This window comes from Salvelinus fontinalis, chromosome 2 (genome assembly GCF_029448725.1).
Source record: "Salvelinus fontinalis isolate EN_2023a chromosome 2, ASM2944872v1, whole genome shotgun sequence".
In the NCBI taxonomy this organism is placed as follows: Eukaryota; Metazoa; Chordata; class Actinopteri; order Salmoniformes; family Salmonidae; genus Salvelinus; species Salvelinus fontinalis.
This window is the reverse complement of record NC_074666.1, coordinates 52,842,427-52,865,304: the sequence shown is the minus strand read 5'-3', so window position 1 is coordinate 52,865,304 and position 22,878 is coordinate 52,842,427. Positions and strand designations below refer to the sequence as shown.

The window sequence follows — 22,878 nt, the reverse complement described above, 5'->3', positions numbered from 1 at the left end:
GTCATGCCTCTGTTGTGTACATTCACTGTTTGTATTTCTGTAGGAGTGTCATGCCTACGGTTGGATGAGTCTGTGTTAACTTGGGTACATGAGACGTTAGCGTCCCACCTCTTCAACAGCCAGTGAAACTGCTGGGCGCCAAATTCAAATACAGAAATACTCATTATAAAAATTCAGAAAACAAAACATATTTTACATAGGTTTAAAGATTAACTTCTTGTGAATCCAACCACGGTGTCAGATTTAAAAAATGCTTTACGGCGAAAGCATACCTTACGATTATTTGAGAACATAGCCCACTAGACAAATCATTACAAACAGTAACCAGCCAAGTAGAACAGTTACACAAGTCAGAAATAGAGATACAATTAATCCCTTACCTTTGATGATCTTCATATGGTTGCACTCAGCAGACATTCATTTACTCAATTATTGTTCCTTTTGTTCGATAAAGTCTCTTTACATCCAAAAACCTCAGTTTTGTTCAGTAATCCACAGGCTCAAACACAGTCAAAACAGGAAGACAAAAAAATCTAAATTGTATCCGTAAAGTTCATAGAAACATGTCAAACGATGTTTATATTCAATCCTCAGGTTGTTTTTAGCCTAAATAATCGATAATATTTCAACCGGACAATAACGTCGTCAATTTAAAAGGTGAACAAGAAAGGCATGAAATGCATGAAAAAGCTCTGTGACACTTTAGGGTCCACTCATTCAGACTGCTCTTACGTCCTCATTTTTCAGAATACAAGCCTGAAACTATTTCTAAAGACTGTTGACATCTAGTGGAAACTGCAATTTGAGTCCTAAGTTAATGGATACTGTAATGGCATTGAATAGAAAACTACAAAACCCCCAAAAAACTACTTCCTGAATGGATTTTTCTCAGGGTTTCGCCTGCCAAATCAGTTCTCACAGTTCTCACAGATACTCACAGACACTATTTTAACAGTTTTGGAAACTTTAGAGTGTTTTCTATTCAAATCATCTACCAGTTATATGCATATCATATCTTCTGGGCACGAGAAGCAGGTAGTTTAATTTGGGCATGCATTTCATCCAAAATTCCTAAAGTTTGCCCCCTACCCTAGGAGAGTTTTTAATGTCACTGATATGTTGGAACCAAGGTAAACACCACTGATACTGTATACATTTTTTAAGTATTGATTTTGCCCTTTGCAGAGATGGGATTATGCCTGAATAGGCATGGGGAACCACAAAACACTCAAAATAAGAATGTTCTAGAGAGAGCGAGAGCTGTGTGCTCTCTGTCTGTCTTTAACAACCTTATGTTGTAAGTTCCTCAGTAGCCTTAGCAGGTGGCTATGGATGAGTGACAGGGCTCTAACGCATTAGGGGCCTTATCACTATGAGCCAAAAGGGCAAACCCATGAAAACAGTCCGAAATCAGACCGACAGAGACACAGTGGAGAATGGCACCAAAGAGAATAAGCTAAGTATAGCATCCCCCAGACTACCCAGACAATCAATTGTAGTCCCGCAGAAACAGGAAGCATAGTTTAGGCTTGATTTGTTTGTCTGAAGTATTTTTTTTTTTGAGAAGGCTTTGTTGCTCCTCCTTCTTCTCCAGATTTGGCTCCAGTATTTGGTGTTACACACCAGAATGGTGAGCTCACCAAGTAATTTGGGGTGAACACACCAATTTAGCCACTGTTTCCTTGGTGAATCACACTGTATTCTTCAAAGCTGTGCATGAGCTAATATGTCATTTGGTACTTTCAGGGCTTTGTGAAGCTTACGCTGAGTTTATGTCACACTTCATTATTGCTGAGCTCCTCCACCCCTTAGAAAAACAGAGGTTATGTTCATAGCTGCTGAGGTCATAATGGTCATAACAGCCAAAGTCATGCTGCCTGTAACTAATTATCTGTCCTATACTGACAAAAATGTAGAATGTTTTACCTCTTCCCTGATACTACAGACTCTCATTTGTAAGATCTTGCCAGAGATCAAGGCAAGACTGGAGTCCTTGTGTCCGAGACCTCTCTCTCTCTGACCGCCCACCCTCTCCTGTCTTAATCAGCTGGAGACATTACCTCTTAATGCACCATCAGCAAGTTACCATGCATCATGTGGTTTTCCCATTCACTGCTAGTCTGACTGTGGCCAACTTCTCCCCAGATCCCCTTTTAAGACAAGCCCCCATTACTCTTCCTCGGTGGGCTCTGAGATCAAAGTTGATCCAGCGCTTTCCCACATTCACGGGGTAATCTGTGAGTCTCCGTGAATGATATACGCTCCTCATAAAGCCAAATTGAAGTCAAGCTGGAGGTACACATACGATAAGAATAACAGTGGACTTATTTTGGATTTCTCCTCAAAGAGCCTCTCTCTCCCCCACACAAGCTCATCTGTTGTAAATGCACATACTGTAGAAACTAACTGGCCAGTGACAACTACATTATCTTGGGAGGGTTTATATACAATGCCAAGAAGTCCTTGTGAACTGGCCGTGTTTGTAAAATAATGCTGACTATCTCCCACTCCAGACGGAGATGGCGTGTTATAGAAGCAATCTTCTCAGTTTTTCATAATGACAGTCATCAAAAGTGATGTCATGATACTTTAACTGGCTATAAAATAGAAAAATGATAACAGAGCGGTGACAAGTTTACTGCCAGGATTAACAATGGGTCAGAAAATGGGAAATCCCCAAAACAATGGAAGTATGAATCCAGAATTGTGCAGATAGAAATGTAATATACTGGAACAGCAATAATACTGTCAGTATTATTAGTACTATTAACTGTCAGGACTACACATCCAATTTCTATGAGAGAACACTTTGAAGATTGTGTAAATGTGAAATGAATGTAGGAGAATATAACACATGAGATCTGGTAAAAGAAAATACAAAGAAAAAACCAACCTTTTTTATGTACCATCATCTCTGAAATGCAAGAGAAAGGCCATAATGTATATTCCAGCCCAGGTGCAATTTAGATTTTGGCCACTAGATGGCAGCAGTGTACGTGAAAAGGTTTAGACTGATCCAATGAACCATTGCATATATGTTCAACATTTTGTATCATGACTGCCCAATTGTGCCTAATTGGTTTATGAATAACTTTTCAAGTTCATAACTGTGCACTCTCCTCGGACAATAGCATGGTATTATTTCACTGTAATAGCTACTGTAAATTGGACAGTGCAGCTAGATTAACAAGAATTTAAGCTTTCTGCCAATATCAGATATGTCTATGTCCTGGGAAATGTTCTTGTTACTTACAACCTCATGCTAATCGCATTATCCTACGTTAGCTGAACCGTCCCGTGGGGGACCCACCGATCCTGAAGAAGTTTTAAAAAGGTATATATTTTTTATTTCTACTATAATGTAGATTGAAAGATAAAAGAGTGACAGTCAGTCAGTTGCAACTCATGTTTATTCAGGAACAGTTCATAACACCACATCACACCTCAACGTTTTTTATTTTATTACCTGCCTTCTCTGGGTTTTGATACAACAGTAAAAAAAAAAAAAAAAAGAACCTAAAAAAAACAATAACAAAGATCAAGTCAAACTAACATAAATATAATCACCACTTGGATGGCTTGAAGTTCTACGCCATCACTCATTAAAACACAATGACCTCCTCACAACCTCTTCCTCAGCTGATTGGGATAGCAAAAATAAAGCTCTCCTCGTCCTCCTCGCCTCTTTCTGAAAACATATCCCCTGCCTTGTCTGGGACAGGTAGACCAAACAGACGCATATAAAAGAATTGTGAAAGAGAGTGACCCAGGGTTAAGCGTGTCTGTCTTCCCCTTGGTGTTAGTTACCAAACTAAGGGCTGTCAGTCAGGTAGAGTGTACAGAAATGTGGAGACTCTCAGAGTGTTGAGATTTAAAACAGCACGACATTACGTTTCAATGTTATGTTCTTGAATGCAGGTTACGATGGTCTGCTGCTTCAAAACGAGATCCCACATTGCCATGAAAATAAAAAAAATAAAAGACAGAGGTGAATTACTGTTATTTCAAATCAGGTTTGTTACTTTTAATCATTTCATTTTCTTTATGTAGTAATGTTCACAAAGCTCAGAATTACAATTTCACGACCCAGGCCATGGAAGTTGAGCTTGGTACTTCTTGCGCATTTTCCTTTTACCCCCCCAGATGACTTGCTAAACGGTATGTATAGGAACAGGCATTAAGCTTGAAGCAATGGCAAAGGACGGTTTCTCAATGGAATCTACAGCCAGGATGGAGCAGAGCGCAAGGGGAAATTAACCTGACAACCACTTCTACCAACATGCTATTACATGTTTACAAAATATCTTTATTACCAGCTGTGTTTTTTATCTAGTTTATTTTTTTTTATCATTAAATGACTATCACTTCTGGTTCAACAACCCAGGGAGCCAGCGACAACATCATTCACAAAGCTACGTTACATCTACCATACATACTCACAGTGCCACCTATCAGTAATGGATGTTACTGCATGTTATTATTACACCGCTAGCGAACTACTGTATATCTGCAGACTAGCACTCAAAAAGGGTGACATTGAAAGCCGAGAACGTGATGGAAGAAAAAAAAACTAAGAATTGCTATGAGAAAAGCAGTATTACTTGTCCTAGGGAACAGGCATCAGAACACTGTGGTCACTGGTCATGACAGTTATCATGAGGTTCATTTAACTATATTATGGATTCAGAGTAGAACCGAAACGGTCCATGCACAGTTAAAACAACTACTAATGTTGACAGTAAGGGACAGTAATACACATTGATTACCTATATTCTGGTTATGACCATGCTCATGTAATTCCACGGCGTACAAATTCAATCTTTGTGTAAAGGTTTTGACAAATATCCTTCAAATGAACCTATTGTTCTAGTGACTGACCTGCAATTCCCTAGGAGGAGGAAAACGGTGCTTTAGAAGCTTAAGCAGGTAGCATTGTGGCTGGTAAGGCATGAGGATTCAGTGTTTTGCTCAACTCTTAACTTGTAACTAATCATGTCTCCGTCTTCTCCCAGTGGCTGTTGTCATCTTCTGACTGGTCTCGATCCTGGTTCAACCTCTTAGCTAAGGGATGTGATGTTGGAGCGACCACCGGGGGGGATTACGATGCGGCGTCCCGCTGGCCGGATGGGGAGATCCTCTGTGGTGGGGGGACCTGACACAGACATACATGACTTAGCGCTGTCTCTTACAGATGCCCCTCAACAAAGCCAGTTTCTCCACTAGCAACTAGCGTTCGTCATGAGACAAACCAACCAGGCGACGCGACCTTGGCACTCCTTGGCGACCTCTGGAATAAATCCCTTTTTCGACCGCCAACGGGATTGGGATTAGCCCTGGATTAAATTGGCATAATGGACAAGGAGAGATTTACGCCTACTGTTTTAAGTCGTACACTCTCTTCGGGCCAGGGTCTAGTGTTTTACACTGTAGAACTCTACCACATCCTCTCTGCACGAAACACGGCCAAGGTTACTTCACATCTGGAGACAGAGAAGTATATCAACCCTGTGGCTGGTGAGATGAAGCCCTATTCTGCAGAGTCCTGTGAGTGTGCGTGTGTTTGCGTCTGTGTGTGCGCGCGCATGTGTGTGTTACGTTTGTGTGTGTGTGTGTACGCGGGTATATGTGCATGTGCTCTTGCATGTACTGGATGTGGACGATAGGGGTATTTATTCCCAGAGTGAGTGGGTAGTATTCGAACAGGGGATTATCTTGGAAGCCAGAAGGAGAGAATAGGCCAGGTCTGGTTTATAAACACACAGCCTAGGAAAGGAAAGCAGGCTCTCTGGCTTTCTGGGAACGATGGGGATGAATGGAATAAACCCCCACTAGACTACAGCCATGGGGAAATACTTTCCAACGCAGGTCACCCTCCCTCCTCCTGCATCAGTGCATCACACATCAACTATTCCTGTTAAACTATTGTTTATTTGGCTCCTCCCTCAAAGGTTGTACTTTGAAAAGAGGTTGCAGATGTATGTAATCGCACTGTCACTCAACGCTCCACTAAGCTCTGCTATTGGTTATGTGAGCGAACTTTTGACACATCCATTATCATCAGCCTCATTGTACCCGCTCATTAGACGAGCTTCATTAAACAGACAACAACTACGAAAGTGAGATGCCAGATGTCTGGACGGAAATCTTAGAACATACTGTAGTTGAATTAAGATGCATACAGAGAGAGGGAGAGAGAGAGAGAACCAAGACAAAGCTGCATCAAGCTGAAATGAATTAAATCAACCAATGTAAAAAAAAAATTTTTTTTTTAAAGATAACAAAAAGACTTGAGAAACATATAGAGCACTGTCTGGAAGTACCAAGATGGCTGGAGGACAAATGTCTTGTGCTGTGTGCATTTATTACCTCAAACAAATCATGAAGGCAGAACATTTGATTATGGTAAAATGTCAGATTTCACCCGAAGGCTATTTAATATTCCGCAGACAAATGGCAAAGTCGACCATGGCAACATATCAAGCGTGAATTGCATTGTAATGTGTCATTGTTGACTGTTGTTGAGCGTGTGTGTGTGTGTCAGGTTCCTGGTACTTCCTATGACGGCAAGGTATGGGAAGACAGATGGGTAAATGAAAAGGTTGCTGAAGCTCACCGCGTTGCGCAGGGTTACCTGCTAAGCTAAAGGCCGAGTGGTGGAGGTTCCTCACGGGCTGCTTGGTGGGGGAGGTGCGGGCAGACGCTGAGGGGGTACCGCCACGGGACATAGGCGAGAAGTCAGACACGGGGCCATCATACATGCCCCTGGGCACTGCCCGCAGGACTGCCAGCTGAGAGAGAGGGGGGAGGGGGGAAAGGAGGGGGGGGGTGGAGAGGTAGAGAAAGAGAAAGTGAGAGGAAGAAGGAGGGAACGAGATAAAGAAGGAGAGAAAGAGAGATGAATTGGGTATCATTTCTGTTGGTAAGTTTACAACAGTTCTCCAAGACAATGCCTGTTTATAATTTGATTCATGGGTTTGTTTGTAGAACGCATTGTGCCTGAATCAAAATGCATATTTCACTCGGTGTTTTCCTAAGGAAAGCACTTCCAGATTTACTGACAGACAGACGTACTGCAGACTGAGACACTGTTCTTATTTGACATGCAAGCTTCTGTCCTCTGTCCTAGGATTATGTGACTGAGGAATTCCTGGAAGCTGAGCTACACTCTTAGAAAAAATTGTTCCAAAAAGGTTCTTCGGCTGTCCCCATAGGATAACCCTTTTTGGTTCCAGGTAGAACCCTTTTTGGTTCCATTTAGAACCCTCTGTGGAGAGGGTTCTAACTGGCAGTCAGTCGTTACAGTATACAACCCACAGCCAACAGCCAACTCCCCTGAGGTGAACCCTCAAGTCTGACGTAATACTTCTCTCTCAAACATCCCCATCCCCTCGTTCAATCCCCCCATTCTCCAGCACCTACATCAAAAGGATACGTGAGATCACCCAGAGAGGTAGTTAAGACACCATTACCGCATTTTCTGGCAATTCCCATCTGCGTTACACACTCTGAATGCTATTTTTATCTTGTGCCTTCCAATTGGGGAGACAGACTTCCTATTATGCCCCCGAAGCCTGGAAACAGACAGACAGACATGCATCCAGCCCATAATGTATTGCTGTTATAGCTAACACCAGAGCGACTGCCAGAGGACAGACGTCCTATGTGTACACAATCAAATCAAATGTTATTTGTCACATGCGCCGAATACAACAGGCGTATTCGTGAAATGCTTACTTACAAGCCCTTAACCAACAATGCAGTTCAAGAAATAGGGTTAAGAAAATATTTACCAAAGAAACGTAAGTAAAAAATAAAATAAAATAAAAGTAACACAATAAAATAACAATAACAAGGGAATATATACAGGGAATGACAGTACCGAGTCAGTGTGCGCGGGTACAGGTTAGTCGGGGTAATTTGTACATGTAGGTAGTGGTAAAGTGACTAGGGATAGATAATAAACAGCGAGTAGCAGCAGTGTAAAAACAAAGGGGGGGGGGGGGGGGGTTCAATGTAAATAGTCCGGATGGCCATTTGATTAACTGTTCAGCAGTCTTATGGCTTGGGGGAAGAAGCTGTTAAGGAGCCTTTCGGACCTAGACTTGACGATCCGGTTCCGCTTGCCGTGTGGTAACAAACTTTTCAGTCCCCTGAGGGGGAAAAGGTGTTGTCGTGCCGTCTTCATGACTGTCTTGGTGTGTTTGGAACATGATAGTTTGTTGGTGATGTGGACACCAAGGAACTTGAAACTCTCGACCCGGTCCAGTACAGCCCCATCGACGTGAATGGGGGCCTGTTCGGCCTTCCTTTTCCTGTAGTCCACGACCAGCTCCTTTGTCTTACTCCTGGGTCTTGCTCACATTAAGGGAGAGGTTGTTGTCCTGGCACCACACTGCCAGGTCTCTGACCTCCCCCCTATAGGCTGTCTCATCAGTGTCGGTGATCAGGCCTACAATCATTGTGTCGTCAGCAAACTTAACGATGGTGTTGGAGTCATGCTTGGCCACGCAGACGTGGGTGAACAGGGAGTACAGGAGGGAATTGAGCACGCACCCCTGAGGGGCCTCAGTGTTGAGGATCAGTGTGGCAGATGTGTTGTTACCTACCCTCGCCACCTGGGGGCGGCCCGTCAGGAAGTCCAGGATCCAGGTGCAGAGGTAGGTGTTTAGTCCCAGGGTCCTTAGCTTAGTGATGAGCTTTGAGGGCACCATGGTGTTGAACGCTGAGCTGTAGTCAATGAATAGCATTCTCACATAGGTGTTCCTTTTGTCCAGGTGGGAAAGGGCAGTGTGGGGTGCGATTGAGATTGCGGTACGGGTTGGTGTGAAAACAGCTGAGATATATAAGTGCAGTCTGTCTCCATTGGACACACTGCTATGGATTACCATTTCAGTATGTACATTGAGATTGACGGCATGTCTGATGATGTGTGGCATAGGCTGAGCCACAGCAGCAGCATGTATTTGCGCAAAGCTAAACCGCCTTGAAAGTAAAGCCGCACTGACATCTTCCATGTTTGTGGGTTCTGGATGGCTCATCTCAGCTCTACATCAGATTAGTCCTGATTAATCCCTAACCACTGAGAAAACACTTCCAGATGTCCGCAACTCGCGGACCTCACAGACCTTGCAGTCTTCAAATACTGTACTTCACACACCTCATACCAGTGGAGGCTGCTGAGGGGAGGAACGGCTCATGATAATGTCCGGAATGGAGTTAATGGTACGGTATCAAGGACATGTATCTTTTTTTTTTCATGTGTTTGATACCGTTCCTTTCACTCAATTCCAGCCATTATTATGAGCCGTCCTCCCCTCAGCAGCCTCCACTGCCTCACATACCTCACAGTCCTCACAGTCCTTTACCTTGGCTCAGTGTCACATAGCAACACTCTGGCATGTAACAAACAATCCGCATAAAACATAAGACAGAACTGAAGAGTTGGGAATATGTTCATTGGAAATACTTGTATATTGTTTAATACTTTTACAAAGGGGAGACAGACTTAGGCTGTGTCTATACAGGCAGCCCAATTCTGATATTTTGCCACTAATTGGTCTTTTGACCAATCAGATCAGATCTTTTGCCCATAATTGGTCAAAAGATCAGAATTGGGATGCCTGTGTCAACACAGCCTTAGAGTACAGTAGATTCTGACTAGACAGAAGTAAGGAGAGAGACGCTAGCATCTTTTACCTGCTTCCTGGCCTTGATGCGCTTGTAGGCAAAGTCTGGGAAGGGGGTGCATGGGATGAAGCGACCGACCCCGGAGATGGCGTGCAGGTTCCCATCCTCCAGCACCAGCTTCCCCTGGCAAATCACCACCGAGGGGGAACCACGCAGCTCCATGCCCTCAAACACGTTGAACTCAGCAGCCTGGAAAACACACAAACACAGACACACACACACATTATACTTCAACTTGATATTGTATGACTATGATCAGTGGTGTTAGGCCAACAAAAGAGAGGACAAAATCACAACAAAAACTTTAGATTTATCAAGCCTTGTCCCCCCCCCGTTGCACCCCAGTTAGTACAGTCCGTTATGCTGCCTTACTGTAGACTGCCTTACTGTAGAGATGACCTAACTTTAGCCATTCACAACACAACCCAGTAATACAAATGATGAGCAGCTGCAAGGCCTCTCTCTCGGGAGTTACCAAACTGAGGAAATGACAGTACAGCGGTGCAGAAGCAACCGGCTCCAACGTCAACGCAATTATTTCCAGTTTTCTGCAGTCTGACATTAGTCACTCGTCTGAAACAAATGGAGCCGAAGAGTTTACAGTAGTTTACATCAGTGTGTCTTTGTGGACTGAGATGATCAAGTACGGCAAAATAAACAGGGACTCTGAAACGCATGACCCCATGGCTACGCACCACATTATGAGCCGACAGGCTAATTCCGATAGAGATGGCAAATTCCACTAAAGCTAATCAGACTTGGATGTTTTGCTCATTAAACTGGTCTGACGAGAGGCCATTAAATTTCAATTCAATTTAATTTAAGCCTCTTATTGGCATGGGAAACATTTGTTAACATTGCCAAAGCAAGTGAACTAGACAATAAACAAAAGTGAAATAAACCATAAAAATGAACATTAAACATTACAATCACAAAAGTTCCAAAAGAATAAAGACATTTCAAATGTCATATTATGTGCAAGTAGTTAATGTACAAAAGGGAAAATAAATAAACATAAATATGGGTTGTATTTACAATGGTGTTTGTTCTTCACTGGTTGCCCTTTTCAAATCTTGCTGCTGTGATGGCACACTATGGTATTTTACCCAGTAGAAATGGGAGTATATCAAAATTGGGTTTGTTTTCAAATTCTTTGTGGATCTGTGTAATGTGAGGGAAATATGTGTCTCTAATATGGTCATACACTGAGCAAGAGGTTAGGAAGTGCAGCTCAGTTCCCACCTCATTTTGTGGGCAGTGTGCACATAGCAGGTCTTCTCTTGAGAGCCAGGTCTGCCTATGGCGGCCTTTCTCAAAAGCAAGGCTATGCTCACTGAGTCTGTACATAGTCAAAGCTTTCCTTAAGTTTGGGTCAGTCACAATGGTCAGGTATTCTGCCACTGTGTACTCTCTGTTTAGAGCCAAATAGCATTCTAGTTTGCTCATTTTTTTTTGTTAATTCTTTACAATGTGTCAAGTAATAATATTTTGGTTGAGTCTAATTGTGTTGCTGTCCTGGGATTCTGTGGGGTCTGTTTGTGTTTGTGAACAGAGCCCCAGGACCAGCTTGCTTAGGGGACTCTTCTCCAGGTTCATCTCTTTGTAGGTGACGGCTTTGTTATGGAAGGTTTGGGAATCGCTTCCTTTTAGGTGGTTGTAGAATTTAACGTCTCTTTTCTGGATTTTGATCATTAGCAGGTATCGGCCTAATTCTGCTCTGCGTGCATTATTTGGTGTTTTACGTTGTACACGGATTATATTTTTGCAGAATTCTGCACGCAGAGTCTCAATTTGGTGTTTGTCCCATTTTCGTGAATTCTTGGTTGGTGAGCAGACCCCAGACCTCACAACCACAAAGTGCAATGGGTTCTATAACTGATTCAAGTATTTTTAACCAGATCCTAATTGGTATGTCAAATGTTATCTTCTATTTGATAGCATAGAAGGCCGTTCTTGCCTTGTCTCTAAGCTCGTTCACAGCTTTGTCAGACCCAGGTCTGCCAGAATCTTTGCAAAAGATCTAGGTGCTGCTGTAAGTCCTCATTGGTTGGGGACAGAAGTACCAGATCATCAGCAAACAGTAGACATTTGATTCTAGTAGGATGAGGCCGGGTGCTGCAGACTGTTCTAGTGCCTTCGCCAATTCGTTGATATATATATTGAAGATGGTGGGGCTTAAGCTGCATCCCTGTCTCACCCCACAGCCCTGTGGAAAGAACTTTGTGTTTTTTGCCATTGTTTTGGTTTGTTTGTTTGTCAATTCTATGTGTTGTTTTGAGACAGAGAGCCTATTGAGGCAGAGATGAGTGGAGTCATGGACACACAGGCCCAGTTTGGCTGGGAGGACAGAGGAAAAGAGGAGGCGGGTTGGCAGGCGGCTGGGCACGCCGTCTCTGTAGAGATGAGACCATGGTTCTGCCTTAATGAACAACATCTGTGTGAGAAGAGAGAGAAATAACCCTCCTGCTCCTCCTCCTCTTCATTCCTCATCATCCAGTCGGCCTGTTTCTCATACGCCTCTATTTGGCATACAAAGACAAACAGCTGCCATCGCACAGCTGGGGCTAATGAATCCAAGCATCACTCTACCCGTTCTCTCTCGTTCTTGCACTTTCTCTCTTTCCTTCTTCTCTCTGTCTCACTTTCTCTCCCACTTTTTTCCTACTCCCTTTCACTCTCGCTCGTTCTCCCTGATCCATTTCCCCCTCCCTCTATACTCCTGCCACTAAACTCTCTTCCTCCATCTATCGTTCTGTCCCCCCCCCCCCCCCCATTGTCAGTTTGTTCCTGTGCACACGGCCCTGGTGTTTTAGCGTGTTCCAGATTCAGCCCAGGACAGGACATAAGGCCTGCCAAGTATGATGTCATGGCCTGGCTCTCTGTGCAACAACATAAACAAAGCTAACCAGAATCAAAACATTTCAGATAACTGAGGATACTTGTATTTACTAAGGAGGGAGGGATACACAGATATAATGGTATAAAGCGCTGAACTACTGTGTACAATAGATCACTGTAGCTATTATAAACATGGACAGGAGCCCCAGTTCTTATGTTATGTGTTCTTGTGTGCTGTTCTGTTGTCTGGAGGGGCTACACACAGGAAATGAGAAGGTGACATCATTCTGTAAGAACCTTTGGTCTCGCTGTATATTTTCTACAAGTGGAAAAATCACTGAAAACATGTCCAATCTTTTTCCAGCTCTTTCTTTCTCTCCCTCTCTTTTTTTCGTTCTCTCTCTCTCTCTCTCCCTCTGTTTTTCTTTCTCTCCACACCTCTTCATCGGACTCCACTGCTTTTCTCTTAGGTCTGTCTCTCGTTCCCTCAATCTCTGTGGCTGCAGGAGGAAGTGCAGAAGGCTTGATTTCCTGAGTGGACACATCCTCTGTTTAACCCTGTACTGCTCTGTATTCTCTGGGCTCCTGTGTGATCCACGCTTCACTCCCTGTCCTTGTGATTAGGGACGAGGGACAAGAGAGATGAGCTGAACAACACACAGTGGTGGCTGCTCACAACATGGCTAGCAAACATAAGGGCCAATGGTGTGCGCTTTAGTAGCTGTGGACGTCTACAGGGAGTTATTTTAGGAGGAACTGAACTGTCTCTGGGAGCAGGCCAGCGCTTTTCTCTCTCGCTCTCTCTCTTTCTCTCGCGCTGTCTCACACTCCTCTGGAGAACCATGTTACCTTTGCAGCTACGCAGCTCTCAGACCAGAACTGAATGTCCACAATGACCACCAGCCAGAGCTCACCAGGCCTGCTATAATGTTTGTCAGAACATCTGTGGTAGTAGAAGTCAAAGGCACTGCTCCTCCATGTCCTGTTAAACCACAGTGACCTGAATGTCCTTGATGAGTGCTGACTGCTACAATGAAAAGTGAAATGGACTTTAAGCTCATTGAACATTGTGGCTGAAATGTTGCCTATATGAGGGACTATTCGACTTTGGCGTATTCAGTCCCTTTCATTCAGTGTACCCCCTTTATGTATTTGCCTATGTAGTCCATGTCAATTGTCATTGTACGTTTTTATGTATTTGACAGATGTTTGACCTTTGACCTCTTACCGAGTTGTGCGTCTTGGCGGTGATGGTGCGGACAGCATCCGAGTCCCAGATGACCAGGTCGGCGTCGGAGCCCACGGCAACCCGGCCTTTGCGGGGGTACAGGTTCAGGATCTTGGCGGCGTTGGTGCTCGTCACGGCAACAAACATGTTCTCGTCCATCTTGCCGGTGGTCTGAGTGAACCGGAAGAAATGCTAACGGTGAAATGCTAGCTAAGCAAAGATGCTTTTGCAGCTGACTGGTGGGCGTGGGCACTCTGGTAGTCTCACGCAAGAACACACGCGCACACGCACACACACACACACGCACGCTCCTGTCAATGCTAGTGCCGAGACCATGTGTTTTTGCCTGAAGGGAGACTTAAGTGTGAATAATTCATCTGAATTTCAGAGGCAAAGCAGCACCACAACTTTTCATTCATAACACAGCTGTCCATAAATACAGACCAAAGTCTGTTTGCACATGAAAGAGCAAGAACGAGAATGAGAAAAGGAAGAGATCTATACTGTTCTAAGCAGGGTGAAGGGGGTGAAGGGCCGGGGGGACAGATCCAGAGATAGAGAGAGAGAAAACAAGAGCACTCGTAGAAACACAAAACCACTCTACCAGATGGATTACGGAAGAGGAGAAAGGAGAAACTGCGGTGAACTGTGGACACAGTGCAGCATAAATTTCAAGGAGTGGGGTACTTAGAGAGTAGCTAAGAGGGTTAGAGGGAGCAAGGTAAAAAAAAGGGTCGGTGAGAGGTAGTGAAGCTAACGGCACTCTATTCCCTATACAGTGCACTACTCTTGATGAGAGCTATATGGGCCTTATAAAGGGAATAGAGTGCCATTTGAGACGCAGCCAAAGAAAGAGAGAGATAGACATGTGCCATGCAGATAGTGGTCCAGCCATCCTCTCATCCTCACCACTGCCTTGTCCCAGATGAGGGACATCCTCTCCTCCACTCCGTTCACGCCCTCAGGGATCTGAGTGAAGTCATCCTTCCCTATGGCCTTCTGGGCCACGCTGAAGGTGCAGTGGGCACTGCCAGTCACGTTCAGGTCACCACTGAGAGAGAGCGAGAGAGAAAGAGAGAGAGCGAGAGAGAGAAAAAGAGAGAGCGAGAGAGAGAGAGAGAGAGAGAGAGAGAGAGAGAGAGAGAGAGAGAGAGAGAGAGAGAGAGAGAGAGAGAGAGAGAGAGAGAGAGAGAGAGATGATTAAAAAGAGTAAACTCAGACCGGTAAGATTTGCTTTAGCTGTGATTTGTGATCCCTTCCGTTTATTCGATATAGAAAAGCTGGAAAAGTTCATAATTAGCTGGAGTAGCACAGACAAAGTAGGTGAATTGCTCTGAGTCAAGTGCCAAGGTCTCCTCCTATCAGTTATCGATGTCTTCCCTTTCTTACAGAGCACTCAAACTTTCCTAGCAGACAAACAGTCCCACTTGTGCAACCATCAGACTATCTATCATGAGGCTGGAAGTGCCTCCAGAACCCGCACAGCTTGCGATGGATGAAGTCATAGAGCCAGTGGCTGTTCTAGCTTGTATGGCTCCCAGGGCGAACCCCCCCCCCCCCTTCAGCAACAATATGTCTGTGAAACTATATATTCACAGTATTATGAATGAATTGTGGTTTATTTGGTAGCATTTCGTAGTGTGACTCATTTTATTAATTGCATTTGTACAAAGTTAAAGATGCGCGATTTGATAGATTCCCCCTACCTCGGGCTTCCAGTGGGGAGACCAGAGGTCAACCTACCCCCGCCCCCCTCCCCAGAGACCTTCCCAGGCAGTAGCCTGCCTAACAAACTAGAATCAGGGCGCCCACTCCGACAAGGTTAATTGACCCACAGTCCCACACGGTGACATGATATCATTGACATCATGTGCAAATAAATGAACGATAGAAAACCGAACGTGCAAATTATTTCCCCCCGGCAAAATGCCTCCCTGGGCGGCTGCACATGTCACCTATACCTAAATCCGCCACTGCATAGAGCACATACAGGACAGATGCAGCGTGGACAGGTGAGCTTAGTGTAGTGTTATTCAGTCAACAGGGGGCGCTCTTTACCTGGCCAGTAACGTGTTCAGGTAGTCCGGGGTGGTGGGGTCCGGGCTGAGTGGGGGTGATGTCACAAAGGAGGCGGCCTTGGCCCAGTTCTTGCTCCAATAGTGTGTCCCGTCAGTCCCGAGGCTGGCCGTGATTGGCTCGCCGAACACAACGTTACCTGGGGGAAAGTTGGTCACCCAGGGTGAGGATACATCGAATCAAGTCGCGTCATCCTCCTGAAAATGTACTCACTCGTTAACTAAATCTCCCACTTACCAGGTTGATCTCACATTAATAAACACATTTGAATGAAAGGAATAATCGAATCTAACTGAAAGGTCTGGCGAAACAGCTGAAATAGCTTGTAGTAAAGATCTGATGTTCTCCAAGCGAGTCTCTCTCTCTGGGCTCTGACATGACACATCTGATGTCAGCACTGAGGAACAGGGTCAGCCAGGGACGAAAGCAAGGCCTCCCGGGACCACATCTCCGTGCCAGGCGACCCTCACATGCGTCCTACATGAGGACATGCAAACAGCATTTTTCCCCTCTCTGCCTCTTCCTCAAAACGTGTCCATCTTCCTCTCCCCCACGCACAACAGGCCCGCTCTCTCTCTCCCTGCTCCTCTGTGATGAATGGCGGAGACAGGTTTCTGACAGTTTGCTACGGTGAACCCCAGTAAATAAGGTAGGGATTCTTCTCAAAACAGGCCTCCTTCTAGCCGGTCTGTCTACTAGACCAGACCAGGCCTATGGTGTAAATCTAGACCATGAACCAAGACACCACAATCAGCACATTTACATTTTAGTCATTTAGCAGACACTCTTATCCAGAGCGACTTACAGTAGAATGCATACATTTTTATTACATTTTTACATACTGAGACAAGGATATCCCTACCGGCCAAACCCTCCCTAACTCGGACGACGCTATGCCAATTGTGCGTCGCCCCACGGACCTCCCGGTTGCGGCCGGCTGCGACAGAGCCTGGGCGCGAACCCAGAGACTCTGGTGGCGCAGCTAGCACTGCGATGCAGTGCCCTAGACCACTGCGCCACCCGGGAGGCCTGTGCCCCCACATAAGGGGCACAGGCGCATTCCTATCCTCCAACAGAATAGAAGACTTACGGAGGCAGCGGTGAAGTTGCACTACCTTTGAGGCCCACGCAGGTCCAAGGACATACTGTAGCTCTCGTGTTCTGACACGATGGATATTGTTTCCAGGCATTCGCTGTGACTTTCAAAGATAGAATTCAGCTGCCTGATTGACATGCTAATTGCAGCACAATGCCAGTCAGCCACACTGGGAACCTGCGTACCTTTTTTCCTGGCCTGTGAGATGATGTCGGCAGCACTCTTGCTCATGACCCTGGTCACGTACAGGGGGCAGTTGGTCTGGCTGGCAATGGTGATGGCACGGAACACAGCCTCCGCCTCCAGCTGGATGGGGGGGGGGGTCGACGGATACAGTGACACACACGCATGCATGCAGGCAGACAGGGACAGACGGACAGGCAGGCAGTCGGACACATATAGAACAATCGATTAGTCTAAGAACAGATTCAACTAAACCTGGACTGGCAACCTCACCTATTGCCAGTGCACTTGTGTTCTGCTGTAACCCAGTCTGGAGATGCTCACTGATGCAATGCCAGCTTTGATATGGGACCAAGCTCCACTCTGTTAGTGGTGCTGTGGTCCACTCTGTTAGTGGTGCTGCGGTATCACATTGTTTTGTTTGTTCCAATAATTACAATTGGAAGAATTACCAGAGTGCATTTTTTTCTATATATCATTTATTTTACTTTTGGTCCGTATTTGTCAGCGAACAGATGTGCAAACGTGCATGCATACCTTACTGATTCCACACAATTCCGCTGGCACACACACACACGCACAGACACACACACAGACAGACTATGAAATCGGCTATGAAAAGCCAGCTGACATTTACTCCTGAGGTGCTGACTTGCTGCAACCTCGACAACTACTGTGATTATTATTATTTGACCATGCTGGTCATTTATGAACATTTGAACATCTTGGCCCTGTTCTGTTATAATCTCCACCCAGCACAGCCAGAAGAGGACTGACCACCCCTCATAGCCTGGTTCCTCTCCAGGTTTCTTCCTAGGTTTTGGCCTTTCTAGGGAGTTCTTCCTAGCCACCGTGCTTCTACACCTGCATTGCTTGCTGTTTGGGGTTTTAGGCTGGGTTTCTGTACAGCACTTTGAGATATCAGCTGATGTAAGAAGGGCTATATAAATACATTTGATTTGATTTGATAGTTTCCCACCTCCTCTGGCCTGCTCAGCACGTGTCCCTCTGGTCCAGTGATTCCCATCTCCAGTATGCGTGCCTGCTCCTGTGGGACAGACAGACAGACAGCAGAACCGTGTTCATCCGAATTCACCCCAGCCTCTGGCACACGCACACACACACACACACACACACACACACACACACACACACACACACACACACACACACACACACACACACACACACACACACACACACACACATGCGTACACACCCGCATGCCCGCCCACCTTCACGCACGCATGCACACACACACACACACACACACCAGCACCACAAACAGACATATGGCAGTATCTAACCCTGCATCAATAACACATTGCATGGAGAGATGCCCGGGCAGGGAGAAAGTGGTGAGTGGTTAACTGTTGTATGGAGGTTTTCACCCTCATATTCACCCTTGACAGCTTTGGGGTAACTTTGGGACATGATACTGGGCCTCAGACAGCGAGGAAGCAGGCTTTATAGTCCCGCCAGACAGATCCCAGACACTCTAAATCTCGGAGGGAATCAGAACCAGCTATTAAGGTTCACCCAGCTCCCTCCCAGGACCCTACAGTCAGTCCTAACACAAAGTAACATAAACCGCATCCACAACATTACTTGTCAGTGTCCTGCACTAACCCCTCTCAACCTCACCGTTTCCCTTTCCTTTTGATACAGTATCTATGGGAGTCTTTTTAGTCTGGGGGAACAGGACAATGTATGACTGGATGGTGATGCACTGTGATAAAGGTCAAAGGTTAAGCCAGGGAGGAGAGGAGGGGGGGTGGGTGGTTGTTGTGACAGGTGGGTTACCTCGGCGATGATCTCTCCATTCTCAGCATGGACCTGCACAATGCCACCCATCTCTCCCAGGAAGGTAAAGATCTCATACAGCTGTAGAGACACATTCATAGAACATAGTAGAAACATGAATGGAACATAGTAGAAACATTAATATAACACAGTAAGGTGAAAGGTCGCAGTCCACCCACATCAGATCACACATAGGAAGCCACACGATGGCTGCTATAATAAACTACCAATTACTGGGTGGTCACAAAACATGACTAAACTAGCCTTGCGTGGGCTGCTCTAGTCTAAAATAGTCTAGCATTACCACAGTGCCTCCATATAGGCCTCATGATTTGCAGACATGGTCATTTTTTCCATTGATTATAGTCTGGTGGGACTGTCATCCACGTGCTTGCCAAGCAGAGCCGAGCAGGGCTCACCAACATGGTATGTTGCTGTAGGCTATTTAGCATACTGTACCTCACTGTTGCTCATCTGGTAGAAGTCCTTATAGGCCATGTAGACCTGGAAAGAATTCACACCTGAGAGAGAGAGAGTGAGAGAGAGTGAGAGTGAGAGTGTGAGAGAGAGAGAGAGAAAATAGAAAGAAAGGAGAAAAAAAGAGAGAAAGAGAAAGAGAGAGAGAAAGAGAAAAAAGAGAGCGATAGAGAGAGAAAAGAGAGAAAGAGAGCGAGATAAAGAGAGAAAAAAGAGAGCGATAGAGAGAGAGAAAAGAGAGAGATAAAGAGAGAAAAACGTGAGAGAGAAAGAAGAACAAAAAGAGAGAGCGAGAGGGATAAAGAGAGAATAAAGAGAGAGTGAGAGAGAAAAGAGAGAGAGAGAGAGAGAGAGAGAGGGAGAGAGAGAGGGAGAAAGAGAAACAACGCAAAGTGAGAACAGTCCTGTGAGAATGACAGTTTTTTCATGGAGCCCAACCAATGATTCCTCGTCAGGCCTGTATCCCTTCAGCCAAAGTGACTGGAGTTCAGGGCCTGACTGTCATTACCAGAAAATGATCACTGAATTAGTGCCTATTCATCCGGTAAGCGATGGGTTGCCAACTGGTGATATGACACGAAAATATTCACCAAGAGGCCTGTCTTCTGCTCTCTGGACACTGTGGCTGTGTTGGGGCGGCCTAACGGGCCAGTCCACTCTGCCCTGTGGCTGAGTTATCTAGCTGGGCGTGAAACCACAGAGGGTCCCCTCAGCCCTCAGAGGACCACACCCTCCTGCAGATGGACAGTGGTGTTTGGGTTTGGACAGGTATGGACCACAGATCCTGGGAGCGGACTGGACGCCAGGACCAGGACGCATGTGGCTGGGGGACGGACTGAGATTATGGGCCAGAGACAAGGAGGAGGAGGAGGAGGAAGAGGAGGCGGAAACCACTACTGCTGATCGCTTGTCATGGCTTCTGCCAGTAGTAACCCTGCTCATCTCGATTAGGTATAATAGCGCTGTCTGTCTGCCTGTCTGTCTGTCCATCCATCCGACGGAACGTCCGTCTGTCTGCTAGATACAGTGCTGGGACTGTAAACCCTTACACTGCAGCAGCACTAAGGGACTTTCTCTAAGGAGGCTTAACTCTTTGTCTGGATCCAAAGAGGATTCCCAATGGATCCTCACCTCTAAACTTAACAGCACGATCCTCTCCATCCAGTTTATATTCAGACTGACAGATATTTGTGATAAACAGCACCCTGCCTAACCCTTTGGTAGCGGACGCGTTTCCTCCCAAGCATACTGAAATAAAATCCACTTTCATTTCCATATACTGTCCGACTGTCCCCTTGTCGGTGTGAGGCTGGGCATTACCTTTCTCCTTGAGCAGTGTGTCTACTTCCTGCTTGACGCTGTCGTTCCAGTGGGTGATGTCCACATGGAGGGAGTAGTCACAGCAGGTCTTTTCATCGGCCCAGCTCCTCCACTGCTCAAAGGCCTCGATCAGACTGTTGCCCGGCTCTGGGATCACATGGTCCACTGCAGGCAGGGAGGAAAGGAGAGATAGAGAGATATGGATTAGGGAGTGTAGGAGAGAGGGAGAGAGAGAGAGGGAGAGAGAGGGAGAGGGAGAGAGAGAGGGAGACAGACAGACAGACAGACAGACAGACAGAGCGAGCGAGCGAGAGTGACAAAGGGAGAGACAGGATGTTACTAGTGCTGCTTGTCCTGTTTGTGTTATATAACTCACAATGCCAGTGGCTCCTCTGCCAGTGGCTTTCAATACAATGTCAGACGTCAATGGAAATGTCTGTATGTCTGAGTGTGTGCTTGGGTTACATCGACTTCACAGTTCATTTTAGTGTGAGGCTCAGATCAGCTCAAGAGATGAAGAGAAATGCCCCATCGTCTCTGATGTAATCTATGCGCCTGCTGCCCTGACCACCTGACCACTTCCCGATCCAATTAAAGACCGCCCAATCTCCCCAGATCCCTCTGAGTGTGATAATGCGATCTCGAGTCAACAGCAACCAAGAAAAGAGATGTTGTTTACTATGTTGACTCTCTGACCGAGGCTTTATCGCTTGTTACTCTGTGTCGCAGACGTGAATGGAGGGGTGAATAGGCTAATGGAGCGCATGAGTGAGCTGGAGGCAGTTCTGCCTTCACAGGGCCACAGACACCAGACAGTTCAGTACCAGTTGGTCATCGTGAGTCATTCCTATCTACCAGCTCTTCCATCTGTGTGTTCGGCCCATTTTTTGGAGCTTGGGCTGGGATGCCTCACACACAGCTCGCCTATTTCCACGGGACTTGTGTTTCACTACGTACGCCCCCCTAGCCCCTCCTCGTTCCCCCACCCTCCCCACGGCCTTTGTGTGGTCCCCTGGACTGCTGCCCACACTAGCTGATTTAGGAGAGCTCAGAGACCCTCTACCCCCCCCCCCCCCCCCTTATCTCGTGCTCTGGCTTTCTCTCTCTCTCTCCTCCTCAATGGATAAAGCTGCCACATGGCTGCCCCCTCACAATCTACGCTGTGTTTCGTCTACAATCTCACACTGCCACAGCCGAGTAGCGTGGATTATAATCTTGCCTCAATTCTCAACTAAAATCAGATAATAACCACAGACACACAGTAAACAGTACGATTCAGACTTTCTGTCTAAATGGTTGAATTGCCCTAATGAATATGGATGTAATTGATACAGGAGTCTTTCCATGTCATGAGGGTAGTTAACTACAACAATCCCTCCTATGGGGCCCCTGCTGTCTGTTACTGTGATACCCTCAGACCTCCCACCCACCTCCCCCGGTGAGAGACACATGCTCCATGGCCCCCGTCCCTCCCGCTCACCGATCATGGTGGTTCCCCCAGCCAGGGCAGCCTTGGATCCCTGGGAGAAGTCATCTACGGTGGTGGTGCCCCGGTAGGGCATCTGGAAGTGGGTGTGGATGTCAATGCCACCGGGGATCACCATCTTGCCGTTGGCCTCGACGGTCTTGATCCCTCCTGGGACGATCAGGTTGTCGCCAATCTGCCTGGACGTTTAGAAGGGAGAAAAGCCACGTCAGGGCAGGGGTATCAGTGAGTTGACACAATGCCGTACATTTGTGATATGAATAGCTGAATAGCTAATGAATAAACTGAAATGAATATATTATCATATCATAAGAAATGTAGTTTGGCTCATGGCTGACTGGTGTACAGTGAAGGTAATCAAATGGAGAGCTAACGGTGACCCGGCAACATTAGTAAACTATCAACCCTTACACATTGGATGAAAGTCATTAGAGCATGTCAAACAGCAGCTTGGAGGGCTGCAGTGCAGACAGACAGACAGACAGACAGACAGGCAGACAGGCAGACAGGCAGACAGGCAGGCAGACAGACAGACAGACAGACAGACAGAGGAGAGGAGAGGAGAGGGCAGTGTCTGTCTGTCTGCGCCAGTAGCAGCAGCCCGGTCAACGCTAGTCTGGCCTGCTTAATTGGTATGCAGCTCTAACCTTCCTGCGGGTGATTTAACTATCAGAGCTCCTCTTT

General features: G+C 46.1%; 1 protein-coding gene across 4 annotated transcripts in view; it reads right to left on the bottom strand.

The window, feature by feature from the left end:
- Positions 1 to 3,392: 3,392 nt before the first annotated feature.
- The window catches only part of LOC129821029 (dihydropyrimidinase-related protein 3-like), a 34,129-nt gene continuing 14,643 nt past the window's right edge, over positions 3,393 to 22,878 (bottom strand). For 2 of the 4 annotated variants that reach the window (XM_055878260.1, XM_055878243.1), the window contains exons 3-14: positions 22,189 to 22,373; positions 20,709 to 20,873; positions 19,371 to 19,432; positions 18,912 to 18,992; positions 18,088 to 18,156; positions 17,111 to 17,231; positions 15,812 to 15,968; positions 14,663 to 14,804; positions 13,754 to 13,924; positions 9,697 to 9,876; positions 6,614 to 6,788; positions 3,393 to 5,152 (exon numbers count right to left, since the gene is read on the bottom strand). In XM_055878260.1, coding sequence (XP_055734235.1) covers positions 5,058 to 5,152; positions 6,614 to 6,788; positions 9,697 to 9,876; positions 13,754 to 13,924; positions 14,663 to 14,804; positions 15,812 to 15,968; positions 17,111 to 17,231; positions 18,088 to 18,156; positions 18,912 to 18,992; positions 19,371 to 19,432; positions 20,709 to 20,873; positions 22,189 to 22,373 — 1,603 coding nt within the window. In that variant the 3' untranslated portion in view covers positions 3,393 to 5,057. The remainder of the gene's footprint in view (positions 5,153 to 6,613; positions 6,789 to 9,696; positions 9,877 to 13,753; positions 13,925 to 14,662; positions 14,805 to 15,811; positions 15,969 to 17,110; positions 17,232 to 18,087; positions 18,157 to 18,911; positions 18,993 to 19,370; positions 19,433 to 20,708; positions 20,874 to 22,188; positions 22,374 to 22,878) is intronic. The other 2 variants (XM_055878269.1, XM_055878251.1) reach the window with 1 other exon arrangement.